Raw genomic sequence first — 23,698 nt, forward strand, 5'->3', positions numbered from 1 at the left:
AAAAAAATCACAAGGTGTCTGCTAATAGCAGAGACAGTTTCAGCCACATCCCTGTGTTCTCTAGCAGTGGTGACAACAGTTTTGTCCGGTAGTCCCAACTTTGGTACCTTTCTTATCAGGCAAGGTCTTAGGTGTGGTTATGAGTTTTCTCCAATTCTCCCTAATTCCCTTGGGCCATATAGTATCCTTTTAATTCATTCCTTCCTGGGTAGATGCCCCCAAAGTCAATTTCCACTGGCTAGAATTGAAGACCTTGATATTAAAGACTCTCTTACAACTCTTCAATGGCTTCTCATGTATTCTAGAATTTGTCTTAAACCCTTTGCCTAGCCAAGGCTATCTCTTTCATAAAAACTGATTTTCTATTACAATCAGTCTCAAATCAAGATCAATATATATTTATAATGAATATCAATATTCATGCTTTTGGTTTGATATTCTTATACTGAAATGTTGGCTTGTAGCCAAAAAAATGATAGAAAAAAACATTACTTTTGAGGCTGGGTCATAAAAGACTTATTCATAGCTTCTGTCTTGGTTATTCCTGGGTCACTTACTCTGAGGGAATCAGCTATCATGTTATGTGGACATGCAAGCAGATCTCTGAAAAACTGAGGCAATAGGTTGAATAATGCTTGTAGTTGAATCTTCAGGCAGACCTGGCAGGAAAGCCAGAGAAAGAACCACCTATCCATACTACCCCCAAGTTCCCAATCTACAGAACCTATGGAGAAGCGAATGTTTTATTGATGTAGGCTAGTAAGCTTTGGGGGGCAATTGTTAGGCATCAAGAGGTTACTAAGACACTGTGCAACAAAGACCAGCAACTACAAGCTGCTTTAAATTTTGCTGAAGCTTGAGGGAGGTAAAGAAGGTGGCTTCAACTTCAAGTATCTAAGAGCAGTGCCAAGGAAGAAACGCGGCAGGGATTGTTAATTCCACAGAAAAAAATGTTAACCCCACAGATTGAAGGAGAAAGACCACCAGTCCAACTCATGATGGCCAAATTAATTAAAAGCAAGCTTTTTTTTTTTTTGGTTCCTGTACATGGGTCTCTCTCCCTAAGGGCAAGGTCCAAGAGACCAGCATTGGACATGGGCACGAAAAAAGTTGTTAGGGCGTAGGGGGATTTGGCAGGCAAGCAGGTGGGGTTATAGGAGAGAACACAGGGATAACACGTTGGCCATAACAACCTTCTTAAACAACAACAACAACAAAATGGTTGCAAGTGGTCATAATAACCCTCTGAAACAAAGACATGATTGCAAGTCCTGGCACAGGCAGTACAGAACCAGTTATAGTTATGGTATCAGGTAGGGACATAGCCTAATCCTCGAGAAACAGAGATTTAATTATAAACAAGAATGAGCCTAGTTCGTCTTTACTATAAGAAGGCTTTCAGACCTAAGATAGAGGCAGGCTGGTTTACCAGGATTTGCCCTGGGAAGTGAAGAGCTATACTGTTGACGTGGCGTTTGAATGCTCTGGGAGAAACCAAAGACTTAGGCTCAGTTCAAATTTATATTAAATGAATGTGTTCTTGGGGCTAGTAGGACGGCAGCCATAGAGCTAAAACAGCCTGTGTGTGGAAAGGAGGTAAAGGTGGGATTTTAAAACTGAAGTCAGAAAGGTGTGCATTACAATCATTCATGGAACTTACAGCTGGGCGGGAAAATTGTTTTACTTCCCCCAGTTTGTCTTACTTTCCCACTATATAGTAATAAAAAGACCACAGCGATAAGCAAGTTTTACAGAAGCAAAGGCAGCTGCTAATAACACCTCACAGCCCATTATCTTATTCTTATCTCACCTGAAGGCCACTAAGGTCGCCCAGGCATTCCAGACCCAAATGGCCCTTAAGGGATGCCAGCTTCCATGCTAAGGTTCTTTAGACAGCACAGGAAACCTGTGTCAGGTTTGAGCGCTCTAAAGACTGGGATAGAGCAGTTCATTTCGGGGCCTGCAAAAACACAGCGCCACCAGGTTAGAACTGGCAGTCAGGTCCTCGCACGGTGGGCAGCGGTCCTAGCAGAGATCCTGCAAGCAGGGAAGCGCACAGGTTATCTACGCGCCTAAGCGACTCAGCGCCTGCGCCGTGGGCATCTCGCCCCCAGGGGGCGCCGTCGTGCGCCGAGCCACCGATGGGAAGGAAGCGAAGGCGCTCGGCGCTCCACTCACGAACTGGGCAGTAGGGGGCGTAGTCGAGAGCGAGCGAGGCGAACGCTTTCGGTTTCTCCTCCGCTCCGGTAGCCGCTGCTGTCGCCCGAGGCTGGCGGTCCTGTCGCCATGAAGCTGCGCGTGCGGCTTCAGAAGCGGACCCAGCCGCTGGAGGTGCCGGAGCCGGAGCCGACGCTCGGCCATCTGCGCGCACACCTCCGCCAGAGTCTGCTGCCCACGTGGGGGTTCAGGTGAGCGGGGTCCCCGATCGCGGGCCTCCGGGACAGAGGAGGGGCGGGGGGGGTTGGGCGCGCCTGGCGGTCACGTGAGGTCGCCTGCCTGGCTGCCTGGTCACCTGTGACTGTGGCGATCGGCTGCTGGGCTGGGTGCTCGCGGGGTTCCAGCTCAGGGAGACCATGGCCCAGCCTCCTCAGGCTGCCGCTGTCGTCCCCGGTGAGTGTCACTTCCGGGTTTGCGCCCTCCCCCCCCCCCCCCCCGTCACCGGGAAGGCGGGAAGCGCTAGCTGCGGTCGGGAGTGGGGAGCCTGCGTTACACCCTCCCGATGGGAACCGACGGAGCTTGAATTCAGTGGCTAAATTGGAAAAGCATCGCGCCTGAAGTGATGAACTTCTTGCACCCTAGGCCGCTGTCCTTAGTGCCACTGCTTAGGGCTACAGTAACTAAAAGCATTGCTGAGCTTGCCTATGCCAGACTGCTGTAACTTTCTCACTGCAACATTTTAGGAAGTACGCGTGCTTCTAAAATAGAGGCATGACCCCAGAAAACTTTCAGTTTGGTGGCAAGTTGAAAAAGGATTAAGTTCTATTTCTGATTTTTGGTATTGCCGATGAAGCTTCTGTGTTTCTGAAGCTATTTTCAGGTCATAGACAAGTATATGAACGAGTCATTTCAAGTGGTGAGCTAGAAATTTGAACTCGGGAATAAAATGTTTTAAAAAGATAAACTCTGACCCTTTCCGTTAATTGACATTTTTAATAGCCTTTCACTTTATTTGTAGGGACTTGAGTAAAATGAGGTCCTAGACTGATTTCTCGTCCTCTCACCTCGCCCCCACCCCAGATTAAGATTTTGTTAGATTAAAAGTGAGCCTGAGCTCTGGCTATTCCTAGCACTCAGAAGGCATAGGCAAGGGGATCTCTGTTGTGGTCCACATAGCAAGTTCCAGACCAGCCAGGGTTACATAGTGAGACCCCATCAAATAAAATAAAATGACAATAATGTTAGCCCAAACATTAAAGAGCCATTTTTCACATTAAAAGGATTAAACAACATATTGTTGTATTTCCACATAATGATGACTTACACTACATCCTGGTGTAAAACTGAGTGTTTTATGTGTTGGTAACAGTTACCCCTCCACACATGTTGAGACTCCTATGTTTAAGGTATTTATAAATTGTATCACTCTTCAGTTAAGTAGGGTCATCTTGAAAAGCTGTGAAACCCAAGAGCCCCACCCAGCTAGTTTCTCTTTCAGGCTTGTTTTCAAAGTTGAGGTTGATTAGTTGGATGGAATTTAGGCCTCGGCAGATTGTGAAAGTAAATTCATTCCTTTGAAATTTTGTTTATTTGGGGAACAAAAGGGAAGCTTTCATTTGTGTCCATATGATACAGGTGTATTCCTGTAGAGCGTTTTCTAACTCAGCAGACCAAAGATTGACATAAAATAGACTTTGTAAAGCTTGGATTTCTGCAGTTGCACTTTTTGGGTGAAATGCATCCGTCAGCCCCATAACTTGAGAAAATAAGACCTTGAAAGCGCTTTAGAAAAGCAGGAGGGAAAACTGGCATTTCTTATGTTCTCTACAAAATGATTGTTTGTTTGGGGAGTTTTTCCCTTTCTCTTCCAAAATGGTGCTTTCAAGGGCAGCTGGCAGATTTTCAACTTTCTGTTTATCAGAGCATTTGCAGGCAGCAGCAGAGCGGCTGATTGTCTAAAGAGGGGGATTGACTCCAGTAGTGTCTCATAGGTGTGCGTAAGAAAAAAGAACCGGGCTGGGGAGTTGCTAACGCACAGCTGCATAAGCCTAACACCCTGAGTTTGAATTCCCAGCTCATCTGAAGCTGGAAGTAAAGCTGTGGATTAAATTGATGTGTTAAGCTTAGGAAACACTTCAACTTTAAAGCTGTTGAAATACTGAAAACTGCATTCTTTAGAATCGATGAAAATGTAGGTTAATGATAAGTACCTCATACCCCTGGCTAAACTTATAGGAACCTATTATTACTATTATTAAACTTATTAGAAACCTATGACCTGGGCATTGGATGAGAAGAACAAGGAATTTAGTCCCCTGCTTTTATTATTATTATTATTATTACTTAGTGCTTTTGGGTACACAGCATGTAGTTTAGTGTATTCCAAATGTATTGTTTGGAATAGTGGAGTAGGTATCTCTTACTGTGCTCATCCATCTTTCTTGGCAGTTCTGATACCCGATTTGCAATTACATTGAACAACAAGGATGCCCTCACTGGAGATGAAGAAACCTTGGCTTCATATGGGATTGTTTCTGGGGACTTGATATGTTTGGTTCTTGAAGATGACTTGCCGGCACCTAACTTACCTTCATCTACAGATTCAGAACCTTCCTCACTCCAGAATACTGACCAACCTTCTCAGGCTGCCAGCTCATGTCAGGCTAGCATCCCGGATGAACGGCGGAGCGACTCTTCCCATGCACAGGCCACCCAGTTTGATGCCTGGAGTGATGACAGTGTGGTGGGTATTAAAGATGAAGAGATGGAACAGAGTAATTGATCAGATATGTTGACACTCCAGAGGAATCCTACACCAGTCAGGATGATTAGTATCAGTAAATTATAGACTGTGCCCTTTTTGAACATTTTCTTTTTAACTGCTAAATGTCTGGACTGATTTTATGCTGACATTCTAACATGCATGGTTTTGTAGTTTTGCTCAGATGTTCCTTTAGGTCGTGTATCACGTGGTGTCTGATGTCTGTGCGTTCATGATCCCTAACTTACCAGTTTGGACACTCACTAATGTTGTACCTATAAACAGCCCAGGTATTTCCAGACAACTGGCTGAACTTTTAAATGGTTATCGCTTTGGAAATAAGATGCACCATTAAGCCTGTCCTTCACATAGAAACGCCCTGCTTTGCCCCTCAGTAGGACCCCTGATATTCTGTGCCTTTTGACTTCTTTTTGTTGTTGTTGTTGGTTTTTTGAGACAAGCTTTCTCTGTGTAACAGCCCTGGCTGTCCTAAAACTCAATATATAGGTCAGGCTGGCCTTGAACTCACAGAGAGCCACCTGCCTCTGCTTCCCAAGTGCTGGGATTAAAGGCGTGCACTACCATAGGACTTCTTATAACACAGGCTGCCAGTCTGTGTTCTTCTCTTTTTAAGGTTTTCTGTTTCTTACTTCTTCATTATGTTATTCTCTTGCTCTTCAGTAGCTCTGTGTCTGAGATGAAAATATCTCTAGTCCAGTCGTGTTATTTCACAGCAGAGAAAGCCCCTTATCGTCCTGTACCCAGGCTTTCCGAAAGTTGTCCTACCCTGCCTCCCCACGGCTAGTTTCTGTTCTTTCCCGTCAGTGATTGTCTCTCACTAGTATTGAGTCCTGATAATTGCTTGCTCGCATCAAATGTACAACCTGCTGACCTTGTGACCAGCGATGTGGCCCGGTGCCCTTGCTGCTTCTCCTTTTCCTGTTTGTACTTCTGTATTCCAATATAGTTCAGTGATTTTTTTTTAAAACATTCATCAATGATCTGTATAACTTTGTAAGTTCCTTATTATTTTTTCCTTTTAATATTTTGTATAAAGTGATTCTTTTTTAAATTAAAATTTTTAGCCGGGCGATGGTGGCGCACGCCTTTAATCCCAGCACTCGGGAGGCAGAGGCAGGCTGATCTCTGTGAGTTCGAGGCCAGCCTGGTCTACAAGAGCTAGTTCCAGGACAGGAACCAAAAAGCTACGGAGAAACCCTGTCTCGAAAAAATCCAAAAAAAAAAAAAAAATTAAAAGTTTATTTATTTTTTTAAAGGTTTTTTTGAGACAGCCCTGACGTTCTGAAACTTGCTTGTAGGCCTTGAACAAAACACTGCTTTAATACTAACACATGTACCATTCTTAACTGTTTTTATGTGTATATTCTTTTTATGTATATATTTCTTTTGCAAGCCTTAAACACTGAATCATGATATTAAGAATAAGCAGATATTCTGAATAGGTGGTTGCTAAGATATTTAATAGATTGATAAATTGTGAAAATAATTTCCTGATACAAGAATTTTAATTTGTCCTTCAACTCATTCTTGTGTCTCTTGTTTGTTTCTGCTTCAGAGGGTAGTGTATGGAATTATTAAAGATATCTGACTGCATACTTAAAAAAAAAAACAGACTCTTTTAGAGATAAAACCTAGAGAGAAGAGCCTGTTCCCCTGACTTGATGTGCTCTAAAAATCCTCCAGTAAGATGGAGTTTTACAGTGTATGTAATACTTTGTTAATTTTTCTTTGGAAAATTTTTGAGACACTACTGTGCCTCAAGGTAGTGATCCAGTTCTAAGAGCATACTGTTTGTCTGTGAGGTTTTTATGGGGTGGCTATGAGACCTTAGCAGGGACACTGAGCTTGGAGTCCTTGACTCTACGTAAGGTGCTAGTTCAGTATAGAAGGGAGCAGTGGAAAAGAAAAATAGATGATGGACAAGACTCAAAATCAGAGGAGAGGGGTTCTGCTTGTGACTAAATGTAAGTTAGTTTTCTATCATTGCACTTGGGAATTACCTTTAGTGACAGCAAGGGATTAACCTGTAACCGAGAGAAGTTCTACCACAGTTTAGCCGGCTGTTTGCTTTGTAAGTGGCCTGTGGCAAGACTGTTTGGAGATGATGCTCAGCTGTTCTCTTCTCACACATGGAAGATGACAAACACTCATATCAGAACAGCCCAGCGGACGCCAGTGCTTCTTGGACTTAGGAATAAGGTTAGATAAGCCCCCAGTGGGTGTAGAGTTAGCTGCTTAGGGTAATGCTTCTTAAAGATCTCCACATCTGTTTTGTTCCATGCTACTGGCTGAAGTAGGAATAATGGGGGAAAAGTCAAGAGATTGTTTTCATAATTTAGCTTGATAGATTCTTTCTAATATGGTGATTTCTGTTCAGAGAAAATCATGGAAATGTTTATGCAGTAGCATCTTTTATATAGTGTGAGTTATCATAGCCTTTAAAATTTAATTTAATTAAATTTTTTTTGAGACAGGATCTTGTCATATAGCTCAGGCTGACCTTGAACTCTGAGTTATCCTGCCCCAGCCTCCCAAGTGCAGGAGTTGTAGGTGTGTGCCACCGTGCCTGGCTGGGGTTTGCATTTTAACAAGTTTGGTGTTTTTGCAGCCATTAGGTTTCAGCTCCGCTGATTTTGAAAGAGTAAGTGCCAGCTCTGGCTTGATTGCAGTCCCTCAGCTTTGGTTTATGCTGTATAGCTTTAAATTCCCCTGTCACTCCTTCTTCTGGAAGTACAACCCTAAAAAGAGACTTGCTTTGTATTAAGAGTTGAGCACAAACTAGGAAACAAGCTTTCTGAATGAAATCAGTGTAGCAACGTAGCTTTACTAAAGCCTGTTTCACATCTAAAAGCCCTTAATGGTGAATCTGAGGACGTGGGTTCATTTCAGACTCCTATCAGCTGGTGATCTCAGCGAGTTACTGTTTGTTCTGAGTTACAACTGTAGTATCTATAAACAGGCATTGTCCTCCCTTGCTCAGGTTATGTGATCTTGTAAGGCAACAGAAACATGAAATTGTTATCTTTCCGCAGTTGTTCCATAGACGTTACTGAATGCGGCAGGTACCAGATGGATGCCTTGGGTAGTTTTGTACTTTACACAAACTTACAGTCATGGAGGGATGCAGCACAGTGTGGCAGGTGCAGTAATAAAGGCCGTGGCATCCCTTGGGTCTGCTGAAGTGGGAATGCTGCAGCGGGTAGGGAAGGATTGGTAGTGAACAGGTGGAGAGCCAGGGAACAGGTAATGGGGGGCCTTATATGCCTAGGCATTTGGACTTATGTTCTAGGCCTGCGCTCCTCAGTCTGTTTCTAAAAAACTTGTTCTGTGAATCTGTAGTAAGTGTAGCAGAGATGCTAAGTGAAGAAGGAGAACGCATTGGTTAATTGCACACATTGCGGCTGTTAGAAGTCTCGGGACTTTTCTGAGGTTAATGCTGGGTCCTGTGAATGTAGGTTCAGTTAGGCAGACATAGCTGCAGTATTTCCTCACTAGACTGAGCTGACTTTCCCCTAAGAGCATATCAGGGACACAGTCTTACGGTACAATTGTGGGAAATGTCGTCTGTCTTGAGGAAATCCTGGTACGTCTTAAACTGGGGCATAAGACATGATTGGATTCTCAATTTCCAGGGAAACTGGCAGGAGTGTATGGTGTATATGAGACAAGGGGGGGGAAGTCAGGCACTTTGAGGGGGTGCTGTTCCTTGAAGTCGGGACACATAGAGGGGGGGTCTGAAGCACCTGTGGCTTTAGAGAAATGATAGTAGTTGGAGCTGTGAAGACACCGCATTTAGGTACTGTTTTACAAGTGTGGAGACTTAGAGATGAGTTCCAGGTTTCTAGCCTATCAGCACAGAGGGAGTTAGGGATCCAGGATGGGGATGCAGGCTGCAGTCTCCTTTATCTACGAGAGCTTCCTTAAGATGGCGCCTTTTCCTGAACCTCATGCTGTGCTTTGGTTTGAGCACTATTTGCTTAGTTTAGGATGTAGAATACCCTGTGTAAAATTAATGAATTTATTATTGCCATCCTTTTTAGGAAGGGCCTAGTCAAAATGTTGAGGCTGTGTCAATTGAGGATGCCATGGATATGGAAGAGGATTCTGGTTTCCATCCATTGGAACCAATGCTGTGCAGTGAAGTGGAGGATGGCCAGGTGCCACATTCACTGGAGACTCTGTACCAGTCAGCTGGCTGCTCCAGCATCAGTGATGCCTTGGTAGTGCTGGTGCATCTCCTCATGCTCGAGTCGGGCTACATACCCCAGGTAAGCCCCACCCAGGTGCCTTGTGAGGTCTCCCTGGACACCTGAGTCGGTCTTGTGGAGGTCCTCCTTCCTTTATTAAACGTGGTTAGTTGTTGAATGTAAAATGCCAGGCACAGGAAGGTTGTCATAGGTACTCTGTAAATATGCCCTTTCCCTTTTCAGTCTTCATTTCCTTTGTTAGCGTTTAGTATCACAGAGGTAATGGTCACTGGCTTTAAAAAAGACAAAGGTTTATATATGCTATTATTCAGATAAAATGAGGTGGTGTGGACCGAGCATGACTAAATGCTGACTGAGAGGCTGTTTCGTGTTAATGGCTTTGTGCTGTGGTTGCTTATTTCATTCAGCATGTGTTTGCTAAGCATCTACTCCTGCCAGTTGTTTTTTCTCCCTGTTTCAGGTCTTTGTTCTCAAGTTACCTTTAGTCTGAGAATAGACAAGAATATAGACCATTATAGTATATCATGTAAGAGTCCCAGGGAAGCTCAGAGAACAGTTAGCACTAAGCAAAACTTAGGATCTTGTCAGAGTGCAGGTTCTGCACTGGTAAACTAGGATGGAGCAGAGCCTTTTGCATACTCCTGCGTAGCCCCTGTACTGCTGTCCTGTACACATTCCCTGGGGAACACGTGGGCTACAAAGTTAAAAACAAGATCAACGTATGCCTGTGCCAGAAACTAACACACCAGATTCTGTCCTTGTCCTCAGAGTTCTCAAATGGGCAAGGAAGACAAGAGAAATACCACATACTAAATAACAGTGTAAACCGATGAAAAGCCTAACAATGTGCAGTGACAGAAGTGTGGACAGTGTTAGTAAATAGCAGTGTTTTCCAAAATGGGCTGTGTGAAAGAAGTGAATAATGGCATGGCTTTGCTCGACAGAAATATGAGCCTTCGAACAGAAAAACGAATCCTTATTTCTATGATATTTTATTAAAACAAATTTTTATAGAAAAATATTACAACATACTATTCTTTGATAGTAGCAGTATTAATGATGTGCACATTCTGTTAAGGAGGCTGTGTATCTTTTTAAAAACATGTGGGATGATGTGTGCATGTGGGGCGTGTGCATATCGTACTGCATGTGTGTGGTATGTGCATGTGGGGCGTGTGCATACCATACTGCATGTGTGTGATGTGTGCATGTGGGGCGTGTGCATACCATACTGCATGTGTGGTGTGTGCATGTGGGGCGTGTGCATACCATACTGCATGTGTGGTGTGTGCATGTGGGGCGTGTGCATACCATACTGCATGTGTGTGATGTGTGCATGTGGGGCGTGTGCATACCATACTGCATGTGTGTGGTGTGTGCATGTGGGGCGTGTGCATACCATACTGCATGTGTGTGGTGTGTGCATGTGGGGCGTGTGCATACCATACTGCATGTGTGTGGTGTGTGCATGTGGGGCGTGTGCATACCATACTGCATGTGTGGTGTGTGCATGTGGGGCGTGTGCATACCATACTGCATGTGTGTGGTGTGTGCATGTGGGGCGTGTGCATATCATGTGTGTGGTGTGTGCATGTGGAGCGTGTGCATATCGTACTGCATGTGTGTGGTGTGTGCATGTGGGGCGTGTGCATATCATGTGTGTGGTGTGTGCATGTGGGGCGTGTGTATACCGTACTGCATGTGTGTGGTGTGTGCATGTGGGGCGTGTGCATACCGTACTGCATGTGTGTGGTGTGTGCATGTGGGGCGTGTGCATACCATACTGCATGTGTGGTGTGTGCATGTGGGGCGTGTGCATACCATACCGCATGTGTGTGATGTGTGCATGTGGAGCGTGTGCATACCATACTGCATGTGTGGTGTGTGCATGTGGGGCGTGTGCATACCATACTGCATGTGTGTGGTGTGTGCATGTGGGGCGTGTGCATATCGTACTGCATGTGTGGTGTGTGCATGTGGGGCGTGTGCATACCATACTGCATGTGTGTGGTGTGTGCATGTGGGGCGTGTGCATACCATACTGCATGTGTGTGGTGTGTGCATGTGGGGCGTGTGCATATCGTACTGCATGTGTGGTGTGTGCATGTGGGGCGTGTGCATACCATACTGCATGTGTGTGGTGTGTGCATGTGGGGCGTGTGCATACCATACTGCATGTGTGTGGTGTGTGCATGTGGGGCGTGTGCATATCGTACTGCATGTGTGTGATGTGTGCATGTGGAGCGTGTGCATATCGTACTGCATGTGTGATGTGTGCATGTGGGGCGTGTGCATACCATACTGCATGTGTGTGGTGTGTGCATGTGGGGCGTGTGCATACCATACTGCATGTGTGTGGTGTGTGCATGTGGGGCGTGTGCATATCGTACTGCATGTGTGTGATGTGTGCATGTGGGGCGTGTGCATATCATACTGCATGTGTGGTGTGTGCATGTGGGGCGTGTGCATACCATACTGCATGTGTGTGGTGTGTGCATGTGGGGCGTGTGCATACCATACTGCATGTGTGTGGTGTGTGCATGTGGGGCGTGTGCATATCGTACTGCATGTGTGTGATGTGTGCATGTGGGGCGTGTGCATATCGTACTGCATGTGTGTGGTGTGTGCATGTGGGGCGTGTGCATACCATACTGCATGTGTGTGGTGTGTGCATGTGGGGCGTGTGCATACCATACTGCATGTGTGTGGTGTGTGCATGTGGGGCGTGTGCATATCGTACTGCATGTGTGATGTGTGCATGTGGGGCGTGTGCATACCATACTGCATGTGTGTGGTGTGTGCATGTGGGGCGTGTGCATATCGTACTGCATGTGTGTGATGTGTGCATGTGGGGCGTGTGCATATCGTACTGCATGTGTGATGTGTGCATGTGGGGCGTGTGCATACCATACTGCATGTGTGTGGTGTGTGCATGTGGGGCGTGTGCATATCGTACTGCATGTGTGTGGTGTGTGCATGTGGGGCGTGTGCATACCATACTGCATGTGTGTGATGTGTGCATGTGGAGCGTGTGCATATCATACTGCATGTGTGGTGTGTGCATGTGGGGCGTGTGCATACCATACTGCATGTGTGTGGTGTGTGCATGTGGGGCGCGTGCATATCGTACTGCATGTGTGTGATGTGTGCATGTGGAGCGTGTGCATATCATACTGCATGTGTGGTGTGTGCATGTGGGGCGTGTGCATATCGTACTGCATGTGTGTGGTGTGTGCATGTGGGGCGTGTGCATACCATACTGCATGTGTGTGGTGTGTGCATGTGGGGCGTGTGCATACCATACTGCATGTGTGTGGTGTGTGCATGTGGGGCGTGTGCATATCATGTGTGTGGTGTGTGCATGTGGAGCGTGTGCATATCGTACTGCATGTGTGTGATGTGTGCATGTGGGGCATGTGCATACCATACTGCATGTGTGTGCATGTGGGGCGTGTGCATACCATACTGCATGTGTGTGGTGTGTGCATGTGGGGCGTGTGCATACCATACTGCATGTGTGTGGTGTGTGCATGTGGGGCGTGTGCATACCATACTGCATGTGTGTGGTGTGTGCATGTGGGGCGTGTGCATACCATACTGCATGTGTGTGGTGTGTGCATGTGGGGCGTGTGCATACCATACTGCATGTGTGTGGTGTGTGCATGTGGGGCGTGTGCATACCATACTGCATGTGTGTGGTGTGTGCATGTGGGGCGTGTGCATATCATACTGCATGTGTGGCATGTGAGAGCATAGTTCCGAGGAGCTGGTTCTCCACTTTCACCTTTATGAGCGTTCCATGGCTTCTGTGCAAGCACTGTGCCTGCTGAGCCGTATCAGTGGTCCATGGGGGCTCTAAAGCTTGGTAAGATAGAGGTGTTTCTGATTTCTAGGTTTTTTAGTACAGCACCTTTTAAAATAAATTTTCCTTTCATTTCATTCCTCAGGGCACTGAAGCCAAAGCAGCATCAATGCCTGAGAAGTGGAAGTCAAGTGGCGTGTACAAGCTGCAGTACACACACCCTCTCTGTGAGGAGGGAGCTGCTGTGCTCACCTGTGTACCTTTGGAAAGCCTCATCATTATAAATGGTAATGCAGCCCTGCAGTCATGCTTGCTGGCTTATGAATTACATACATTGTTTCTTTTAGATGTCTTATAACCTCATTAGTGACTGACTGCCAAGAAATAGTTACGGGTCATTCACAACTTAACTCCTCTACCACTGGTGACGTGCCTGGAAGGATTAAAAATGTGAGGTTGATGTTGGTTTAAGACATCACCCTTTACTCTTGTGCTGGCCCCCTTTCTTTTAAAACATTTATTTGTTGTGTGTGTTTGACCTGCATGCGTCTGCACCACATGCAGGCAGTACCTTCAGAAGCCAAAAGAGGGCATCAGATTCCCTGGAACTGGAGTTGCGGATGGCTATTAGCTGCTGTGTGGGTGCTGGGAATTGAACCAGGCTCCTCTGGAAGAACAGTCAGTGCCTGTAGCTAACTGCCGAGCCACCTCCCCAGTCCCAGCCCTTCCTTTCAATGTCTGTCTTGAATCCTTCATTCTGTGATGATAAGAATGAAATGAGTGTATAAACTATAAGGATGGCTTTTTGTGCATATCTGTGAATTCTTTTTATTTAAGTCTTGATCTGGGTTTATGAGATCTGAGGTTCCTGTTTATCCAGTTTGGCATCTCTGTGACTGTCAATACACAGACATGCTACTGAGATTTTTGAGGCCTTAGTATATGCATAACTTAGCTCAGAAAGTGCCCTGAATAAATAACCTCTCTGCTTTCCTCTCTTCTTCAGTGAGGTGGATTTCATTTTAGCTGAGATGTCACACAGGCCCTTTCTAACCACCGCTGGTCTCTGGAATGTTCTCAAGGTCTCACATATTGGAGATCCATTTGGGTGACCATGTTCTTATATTTCGATTTTTGTTTTATTTTTTTATATTTTTGAAATAGGGTCTTAGGTTGCCCAAACTGGCCTTCAACTTCTGTTCCTTCAGGATTGTGTGAGGACCACTCCACCGGGCTAACACTGTTTAGCTTTTGAGTTATCTTTTCGGCTACTTAGAATGTAATGTTGGTATAACAGGTTGTATTGCTCTGCTGCCCCAGGTCAGCAGTGTTGCGTGTCCTGCAGCTGCTTGCTTTTGCTGAGGTGGTGTAAGGTAGAGTCCTTGCCCCACAGCAAACTTACCTGTTTTGTTTATTGAGGTTCTGTGTTAGAAAATAAGCTTTCTACTGAAATTTGTTTTGGAAGCTAACATGGCATTTTTTTATTTTAGAAGTAGATATTTCTCTGGTGGTCCTGCACATTTGTCAGGATGTGAGTGTGATGGCGTGAAGGCCGAGTGACGTCTCTGTCAGCTCTTCACTGGTAGCTTATAGAGCTTGTAGTGTGCACTGTGCTCAGAGCGGCGGTAATTTCTGATTTATGGGTCACAACTTAGAAGATGGACGTTACCAAACATAAATAGTCTGACCTCAGTTTCATAGAAAGGTACTGATGAGATGCATCTCATCCCCTCTCTTCACCAAATATTTTGATGATTTCTTAATTTCTGCTGTTGTACTCTTTAATTCTTTTCAGACCAGTGACCTGCAGGCTCTCTCAGTCACTGGTCATCCAGGCTCAAGTCTTTGAAAAGGGGCAGTGTCTCTAAACCTTCCATCCAGGACTTGACTTGGTGTACACGTGCACTAGGCCATCACTAGCTCTTTCATGAGCTGAGATGAAGTGTGCCTTTGTACACAGAACTGAACTTGAACCCTCTGGTGATGTCAAGAATATTGGTCTTTGGGTCTAGACAGCGACGGTGCTGTGAAAACTGGCAGGATCCTGTTAATGAACAGGACTGGCCGTTGCCACGGGTTAAGAAGAAATGAATGGTGCTTTAGTGACTTCACTGGAAATAATGGCCTTCTGTGCTGGCCTGCCCTGCCTCCTGTTGACCTGTTGCAGACCTGTCGATAACTAGTTAGCCACTGTTGGTGGTGCTGAGCGGACTGTGTGTGAAGATGCTCACTGTAGTCTCTGAAGGTGGTGTGGAATGCTGATTTCTTCATGGCAGATTTAGACTTCTGACCTTGCTTAGAGAGGAAGAATGTGCTCAGAACAGTCTGTGTGGAAGAGTCTGTCTTTAGTCTACAGAGGCGAGGAAATGAAGGCCTGCACTACAAAGGGAAGTGACGGACTGCTTTACCATCTTTCCTTTTATTTACAGCTACAGTAAAAATCAGTGGTGGGATTAAAAACGCGAAGTCAATGCAGCTGCAGCCAAGATCCTACGTGTGTGGAGCGGAACCAGGTGATGTAACCACGACTTAACTTTGGAAGGAAGCTTTGGGAGGCACTGAAAACACAGAGCCCAAAAGATTATGTTGAAAAGGATGGCCATTTCTAAATGAGATTAGAGCAAATTCCAAAACAATGTTGCTTCTAAGGATTCAGATGGGTAGGGCTTAGGGGTGTAGCTCAGTGGTAGAGCAGTTGCCTAGCGTTTACAAGGCCCTGGGTGCTACTCTGCACAACAAATACAAAGGAAAGAAAGAGGAAGGTTTATTACAATCTGAAGAGTTTGTTTCTTTATTATAATTCTTCTGGTCTTTGAATACAAAACTATATTTGTAGCTTTAGAGGTTCCCTCCTAGTTTCTTGTGTTAACCCTTGGAGATCTTTCTACTGTTGTGTAACTGATACAGAGAAGATCTATGTTTCATGGAAGTAATTCAGTGTGTCTTCGTTATTGAATATTAATGGAAAAAACCTGTTTGAATATTTTTACTATAAACTTGACATACATGCTACTTCTTAATGAGATTAGAATTTTCCTAAAATTGTGGTTCCAAGTATGGCTTTGCCAATATTCCATAAAATTATTAATAGATGCAAAAAGGTCCAATTTCTCTGTTTACTGTTTCTGGTTAAACCTTAACTGAGAGACCAGGTGATCAACAGGAGTGGTGGGTGGAGAGGAATGAATGGATCTTCCTTTCTATTTTGTGCTGAGCACGTACCATCCCTGTAGTCTGGGAGGCCGATGGGAGGAAGGAGTATGGCGTGTTCTTTAGCTCTGGCTGATGCACACCAAGATGGTGGCTTTAGGCCAGTCTCTGGTCAGCCTGTCACTTCCTTTACCGCCGCTCCTCTGTGGGCTCCTCGCCCCCTTGTCCTCTGCTGTACAGTCACACTTTCCTGTGAAGTTTTAGTAACACACACACACACACACACACACACACACACACTGTCCTTAAATACTGTAGCCCTTTTGATTCTACATTTGGGTTCAATTAGTACTCTCCAAGAACCAATTTTTGCTACCATTGGGATGATCTTGTCGCTACCGAGAATGAATTGATAATGTGCGCTAGAGTCACGAGTGTGTAAATGCGCGTTCTATCATGATCAGAAGCTTAAACGTTCCTCAGCACTGTTTATCCCCACCCTAGGGAGGGCCTTGCTCTGAGTATTTCATACCCCAGCACAGGCTTTATGCTCAGATTACAGATAAGGAAATAGTCCCTGAGAGGGTTAAATCATTTCAGTGGCCGAGACCTAAGTAGTAGAGGAAATCAGGATTGGAGTAGATTGTCTGACCATTAAGTTTTTAAAAATCTAACCTTATCTAGGGGTCTAGAGCTCAGATTCCTGTTCTTGATCTGGTAAATATGAAACAAAGAAGCAAAAGGGAGGGAGAAAGTTTGTTTCTCTGGAAAAGTTTATAGACTTCAGTGAAGTACTTTTGTTGTAGCTCCTAAGTTTAGACCCCTGTCACAGGCTTTTTCCTTTGAGCCACCAACCAACCAGCTACCAAATCATGACACAGAGACTTATTATTTGTTAGGAATGCTGGGCCTCACGTTAGCTCTTAGTTTAATCTGTTTCTCTTTATGTTTTGCCTGGGGTTTTTAATGTTTCTTTCTGTATATTCTACTTTTTTGCTTCTTGTGATCGTTAATTAGATTCCATTGATGAGTGTTTCTGTTTTTATGCCAGTGCCATGAGGTTTTTATTATTATAGCTCTGTAGTACAGCTTGAAATAAGGGATAGTGAGACCTCCACCACTTCTTTTATTGTTCAGGACTGGTGTTTTGTTTGTTTTCGAGACAGTCTTTCTCTGTCTCAAAGCCCTAGCTGTCCTGGAACCAGCTCTGTAGGTCAGGCTGGGGCCTGGTACTCAGAGAGATCCTCCTGCCTCTGCCTCCTGAGTGCTGGGATTAAAGGTTCAGGATTGTTTTAGCTGTCTTGGGTTTTTTGTTGTTGTTTGCTTGTTTTTGGTTTTTCCATATGAAGTTGAGAATTGTTCTTGCAAGGTCTGTAAATAATCGTGTTGGGATTTTGTATTGCATTGAATCTATAGATTGCTTTTAGTAGGATGGCCATTTTCACTATGTTAATTCTACTGAGATTTGCTGGTCAGCTGCGTGACGTCACCTATTAATGTTTGCACCTGAGATGGGCTGGTCAGCCGTGTGCTGTTCCTCGTCTTCTAAGGATATCTGTGGGGGAGTTACTCCTGAATGTTTAATACTTGGATCTTGTTTGACACCACTTCAGGGTTTTGTGTTTTGACTTGTACTTTGTAAAAACACTCCAGGGGAAAGTGCAGCTAAAGTGTACAAAGATCTTAAGAAGCTCTCTCGACTCTTCAAAGACCAGCTGGTGTACCCTCTTCTGGCCTTCACACGACAAAGTGAGAGATGGGGGTCACAGGAGGGAGAGGGTAGAAGGGGGGCGGGAGGAAGGGAGGGGAGTGGAGAAAAATGTATAGCTCAATAAAAACATAAAAAGTACAGTTTCAGATAAAGCTGATGATCAAGACCTATCTATCACCTTCTGAGAGAGAGGCAGTGACAGCTTTTGGTGAGCATGTGGGGAAACCTAGATGTTCTGTACTCAGTAACTCCCGTTGCTGCTGTTCCCCATCTAGTACTGAACCTTCCAGATGTATTTGGACTGGTTGTCCTTCCGCTGGAGCTGAAACTACGCATCTTCCGACTCTTGGATGTTCAGTCTGTCCTGGCTTTGTCTGCCGTCTGTCATGACCTCCAGATTGCATCAAACGACCCTCTGCTGTGGCGGTGCTTGTATCTGCGGGATTTTCGAGGTGATTTACATAACGACATGTTGATGGGAGAAAGGCTCCTTGTCACCGTGGTTGCCATGGTATTACTCAGCTGGCTAAAGTTTTAAAGTAGAGTTTTTTTCCCCTGCTGTTCTGTTTATCTACAGCTTGTTAAAGGAGTAGCTTTTGAGAGAAGCAACTCTGGCTTCCTAATGTTGGCCTGTGCCACAGATACTCTCTCTACTCCTTTTTTTCATATTTTCTGCAATACAACCCTTTAGCCCAAGTAAATTTATGTTAGGATACAAAATAGAAGACAGGTTTATTCCATCTGAAAGAGCATTTTCAGTCTCTGGGACCAGGGTCAGCTCACAGCTGCTCACCTTTGGAGGACCAGGGTCAGCTCACACAGCTGCTCACCTTTGGGGGACCAGGGTCAGCTCACAGCTGCTCACCTTTGGAGGACCAGGGTCAGCTCACACAGCTGCTCACCTTTGGGGGACCAGGGTCAGCTCACAGCTGCTCACCTTTGGAGGACCAGAGTCAGCTCACACAGCTGCTCACCTTTGAGGACCAGGGTCAGCTCACAGCTGCTCACCTTTGGAATGCTGTTCTGGCTCTTTGTTTGTAGTGGTCACATTTGTGACTGAATGGTCATTGTAGCAGTGGTGAGACATTAGATCTTGTACACCAGGATTTCCAGGTCAAGGCCAGAAAGAGCCTGACTGTGAGCTTCTCTTCTGCCAGTACTGACTTGTTAGTGTTTGAAGCTGTTGTTTTGAATGTAGGGTGGTCGTGAAGTTGACTTAATGGGTCAGTTCACAAGGAACACCACCACCAAGGTAGAAAAAGAGAAGTGAGCTACATCAAGTAGTATTTACTTGCTATGTGGTTTCTGTCAAAAGCGTTTTAATGAAAATGAATGTGTTGTTAACATACCTTAGCCGTGGAAATCTGGTGCGTAGACCCCCACTCCCCCTGACAGAATGTCATAGAGTCATTTAGATTCTTGAACTTTAAGAAGTGAGTGAACTAGATCCTTCCTTTTCTTTTTGGATCTTAAAGTCTTCATTTGACTTTGCTTAAAGCCCTTAGAAGTAAAACTTGAAGTGTTCCTTTGTGACAGTAGGCAGCAAGTGTGGTAACCAAAAAAATCACAGTTAATAGGAAGCACAGGGCCGGGATGTGGCTCAGTAGGTAGAGTGCTTGCCTAGCACGTACTGGGCCTTGGGTTCCATCCCCAGCAGTGCATAATCCAGGAATGGTGGGCATGTCTGTAATCCCAGCATGTGGGAGGCTAAAGGCAAGAAGGTTTCTGTAATTCAAAGTTGGTCTGAGTTACCAAGTAAAACCTTATCTTTTTTTTTTTTTTTTGGTTTTTCGAGACAGGGTTTCTCTGTGGTTTTGGAGCCTGTCCTGGAACTAGCTCTTGTAGACCAGGCTGGTCTCGAACTCCCAGAGATCCGCCTGACTCTGCCTCCCGAAACCTTATCTTAAAAAGAAAAAAAATCAGATGAACAAGTAGTTAAAAGACACAGTGATCTACACGGAACAGGTGACAAGGAAAGCTGACTATGGAGTAAAGTCACATGAGAGGAGCAGACGCCCGCTCACCTGCGTGTTTGACTATGGTGTGAAGTCACGTGAGAGGTGCAGACACCCGCTCACCTGCCTGTTTGACTATGGTGTGAAGTCACGTGAGAGGAGCAGACACCCACTCACCTGCCTGTTTGACTATGGTGTGAAGTCACGTGAGAGGAACAGACGCCCACTCACCTGCGCGTTTAACTTTAGCTGTTGGTCTGTGGTTCGTTCCTGACTGTGGTGTGCAATTGTATGGGAGTAGAGCAATGGTTCTCAGCCTTCCTAACACTGTGACTCTTTAACACAGTTGCCTGTGTTGTGGTGACCCCCAACTATAGAGTTATTTTCGTTGCTACTTCATAACTTTAATTGGCTACTGTTATGAATCATAATGTAAATATCTGTGTTTTCCAGTGGTCTTAGGTAACCCCTGTGAAAGGGTCATTCAACCCCCAAAGGGGTCATGGCTGCCATAGGTAGAAAACTCCTGGGCTAGAGAGCTTTCCTAAACTTCCAAGCTAGATAATAAGTTGTAGAGAAGCCATGGGCAGGTTTTTCCTGAACTCCTCATTGGACTTGAAGTTGACTGATTTTTTCCCCCTCATTTCATATATTTTAAGTACATTTAAAACAGTTCTGTGTGTTATTGTCACACTCTTGGTAGTGAAGCCATGTAGAGACTGGCGGGAAGGAAGTATATACCCACTACAGAAGAAGGCCTGGTCAGTTAGACTTCAGTAATGAATGTGGGTTGTAATATATTTACTTAAGAGAGGCTGCCAAGCTGGGCCGGTACTCCAGACATGTCTTAGGGGCAGCTGGCACAGCTGCATGGGCCTGCAGCCTGCAGCAGAAGACACTTATGGATGAATGAGTGGCTGTCCGCAGTGTCCCGAGGCATCTGCCTGAACTCATCGGGCAGTGCACAAAGCAGTGGTGAGCAGCTGACTGACGCACACTAGTGAGTGCAGTGCATGTGTCCAGATGCCTCCTGTTCCTCCTCACTTGGTGGGCAAGTCCAGGTTCACTGTAATACTGGATGCATGAAGTGGTTTTAATTCTTTTTCTGTTGTTTTGGTTTGCAGATGGTACTGTCAGAGGTCCAGACACAGATTGGAAAGAAGTAGGTATTTTTAAATATGAAGACTAACGTTTATGACTCAAATAACTGAGTCAATAGGGAAAGGTGTCTTTTCACTTTTAATGTGATGTGATGAAATCAATTTAAATTTATTGTTAAATATTGCTACTGAAAATGTTTTCAATTTTAGGCTTAGTCCTTGTTTTCTTGGAACTACAAAGACAAGTCTTAATAGTTTTTCATTGAAATAGGAAACAGGCTTTTTTTTTTTTTCACAAAAATAATTCTGTCTGGGCAGCGGAAGCAAACGCCTTTAATCCCAGCACTTGGGAATCAGGTGGCGGATCTTTGTGAATTTGAGGCCAGCCTGGTCTACAGAGCGAGTTCCAGGAACAGAGAAAAGCCTGTCTTGAAAAACAAAACAAAAAATCTGTCATTGTTGTGTTTAGGAAATCTAAAGCTGTTAGATAGTGAAAAGAATAAGAGACAAGGTATTTTTTGTTTTGTTTTGCTTTTTGTTTTTCGAGACAGGGTTTCTCTGTAGCTTTGGAGCCTGTCCTAGAATTAGCTCTTATAGACCAGACTGACCTCAAACTCACGTAGATCAGCCTGCCTCTGCCTCCCAAGTGCTGGGATTAAAGGGGCGCCACCATCGCCCAGTTAAGAGACAAAGTTTATCTGCAGATTTCGATTGTAAAAACCATTGCTAGGCCTGATAAAAAACTATCTGGGATGAAGGACTAAAGAAAATAATTGAATGAAAGTCCTCAGATGCTTGCAGAGTAGACAGAACTGTTCTTGAGTATGTGTCCTGCCCTTTAACAGATCCTCTTATTATGTTAAATTGAAATCCACTAGGGATGAGAAACATGAAATCGCCTGTAGTAGCTGACCACTCACACGTCTCCCCCTCCCTTTTTTCTACAGCTGTACAGAAAGAGGCACATACAAAGAAAAGAGGCTCAGAGAATGCAGCACGCAATGTTCCTGCCATCGTCCTCCCATTCTGTCCCATTCTGTCCCATTCCTGTCTACCCCAGGGTCACTTTTCCCCCTTCACTGCTTCCTCCAGGAATCATTGGCGGTGAATACGACACAAGACCGATCCTGCCCAGTGTTGGGGACCCTGCTGGCTCCCTCATCCCAAGGCCAGGGGAGATACCTAACCCATTTCAGCCGCTCAGACCACGATTTGATCCTGTTGGCCCACTTCCAGGACCTGACCCCCTCTTCCCAGGAAGAGGTGGCCCCAACAACAGATTTCCCTTCAGACCCAGCAGGGGTCGACCGGCTGACAGCCAGCTACCATTCATGTGACCAATTTGGAGGCTTTGTTGAAACCACACGTGCTGTTTCCTTGGACGGTGACCTTGGCTGTCAGTTTCTGGTTGTGGCACCAAGGACAAGGTTACTCAGAGCCGGGGTGACTTTGGGAAGATTGACTGCTGGTCCCTGCTCTGGAATCACCTCTGGGATGGAGCTTGTGGGATTATATTCTGTGCTAGATTAATAAAAGTAAAAATTATATGGTGGTCTTGACTTTTGTCAAGATACATTTAGTAGTCAAGCCTTATTCATACTGCTAATTTTTATATTTGAAAATTATCGGGGTGCTTCTGAGTGTGAGGAGGTGACTTATTATAGGTGGTATCTTTGTTTTGCAGAGATGTCAGTCGGGTGAAAGCTGAGCTTACACGTCCTAATAAAAGCTGAACTAGTTTGCTTGAACTACCATTTCTTTTTGAGCAGCTTTTCTGGATTCTGTGAGGAACTTCTAAAGCTCTGAAGGCCAATGGGTTGGTATAGACTTGTTCCCAACTAGGATTTCCCTGTTGTGTTTGGTATCTGAGATCCTGGGTCTTGACAGCAGAGTTCTGCAGGCACTTTTACTGGAAGAATATTGTGCTTTTAAGACTTGAAATACTCAAAATTCAACATTTATTTATTCTACAAGAAAAGGCCCAAACACAAATGACTTTCACAAATAACTATAGGAACATGCTATAGTGACAAATTTAAATCGAACTGCTGCACAGAAATAAAATGCCATTAGCATCTGCAGGAAATGGGCGAGTGCCACTGTCTTCTGATTTTAAAAACCTGTTTTGCATATTAGGAGATGGCTTAGAATGTATGCTGCAGGAATATTAGTCCTGTGTTCAAGTGAGTCTTTGCATCACAGTGAAGAAAATTCAGTCTGATATTTCTATAAGCTATGTGATCTTTAATGAAGAAAAGGATCTGGGCTGCTTAGGTTTCTGTGTTCTATAGGACAGTCTTCTTAATGCCCACCGAGTACCATAGGCTTCATTTGCATATGGTTGAAAGGGTCACCATGAAGATTCCACTTCAAAACGTGTCTTTGTAGCTGGACGTTGTTGCCCCATGTAGTGTGTGTGCACGTGTGGCGTGGGAAACGGAAGACCAGAGCACCAAATACAAGTTTTCAGAACACAGCCATTTCCAGATAGGCCCTGGAGCCCCTGATGGTGCCGGTCCACCCTCACTCAACTTGACTGGCAGATGTTGCAAGTTTGAGTTTAAGGTGCTGAAAGAGTGCCCTAAATCTAAACGTAGGCACCTCTCAAAAATTCCTATTAAAGAGTCCTCAAAGCATTTTCTCTTGACTAGCAGCTAATTTTATATTTAGAAGCTTAGAAAATCTTGCATCCTTGTCTTTAGACTGTGAGCTTTTGTGTATTGCTGATAACATAATGGGTGGAATCCTGACTTGGCAGCGGCTTCTTCGCTCTGTGGCTTTGTGATGTCATCTCCATGCATTGTAACGGGAGCAGGACAGCCTAGAAGCCTCT

General features: G+C 44.9%; 2 protein-coding genes across 3 annotated transcripts in view; one reads left to right on the plus strand and one right to left on the minus strand.

Annotated features, from left to right (window-relative positions):
- Positions 1–2,600, minus strand: part of Bpifc (BPI fold containing family C) — a 59,251-nt gene extending 56,651 nt beyond the window's left edge. Inside the window, exon 1 of the mRNA XM_075954796.1 lies at positions 1,811–2,600. The gene's annotated coding sequence lies outside the window, so the exon portion shown is untranslated. The remainder of the gene's footprint in view (positions 1–1,810) is intronic.
- On the plus strand, positions 2,274–22,410 carry Fbxo7 (F-box protein 7). 2 transcript variants are annotated; one of them, XM_075954794.1, is made up of 9 exons: positions 2,274–2,408; positions 4,606–4,900; positions 8,980–9,207; positions 13,095–13,236; positions 15,379–15,462; positions 17,753–17,848; positions 18,086–18,262; positions 20,890–20,927; positions 21,813–22,410. In XM_075954794.1, the coding sequence occupies exons 1-9, from the start codon at positions 2,287–2,289 to the stop codon at positions 22,200–22,202; spliced, it is 1,572 nt and encodes a 523-aa protein (XP_075810909.1). In that variant the 5' UTR covers positions 2,274–2,286; the 3' UTR covers positions 22,203–22,410. The 2 variants fall into 2 exon arrangements, with proteins under 2 accessions (XP_075810909.1, XP_075810910.1); XM_075954795.1 differs by lacking the exon at positions 2,274–2,408 and adding an exon at positions 2,536–2,610 and having other exon boundaries at positions 4,758–4,900.
- Positions 22,411–23,698: the final 1,288 nt, after the last annotated feature.

The sequence above is a fragment of the Microtus pennsylvanicus genome, chromosome 20 (assembly GCF_037038515.1).
Source record: "Microtus pennsylvanicus isolate mMicPen1 chromosome 20, mMicPen1.hap1, whole genome shotgun sequence".
Lineage (NCBI taxonomy): Eukaryota > Metazoa > Chordata > Mammalia > Rodentia > Cricetidae > Microtus > Microtus pennsylvanicus.

What these genes read in the sequence shown, in the direction of transcription:
- Fbxo7 (XM_075954794.1), top strand. Translation starts at nt 2,287, where the DNA reads ATGAAGCTGCGCGTGCGGCTTCAGAAGCGGACCCAGCCGCTGGAGGTG. An exon ending in CTGCCCACGTGGGGGTTCAG is followed by an intron (nt 2,409 to 4,605) that starts GTGAGCGGGGTC and finishes CTTTCTTGGCAG; the next exon opens with TTCTGATACCCGATTTGCAA. An exon ending in CCTGGAGTGATGACAGTGTG is followed by an intron (nt 4,901 to 8,979) that starts GTGGGTATTAAA and finishes CATCCTTTTTAG; the next exon opens with GAAGGGCCTAGTCAAAATGT.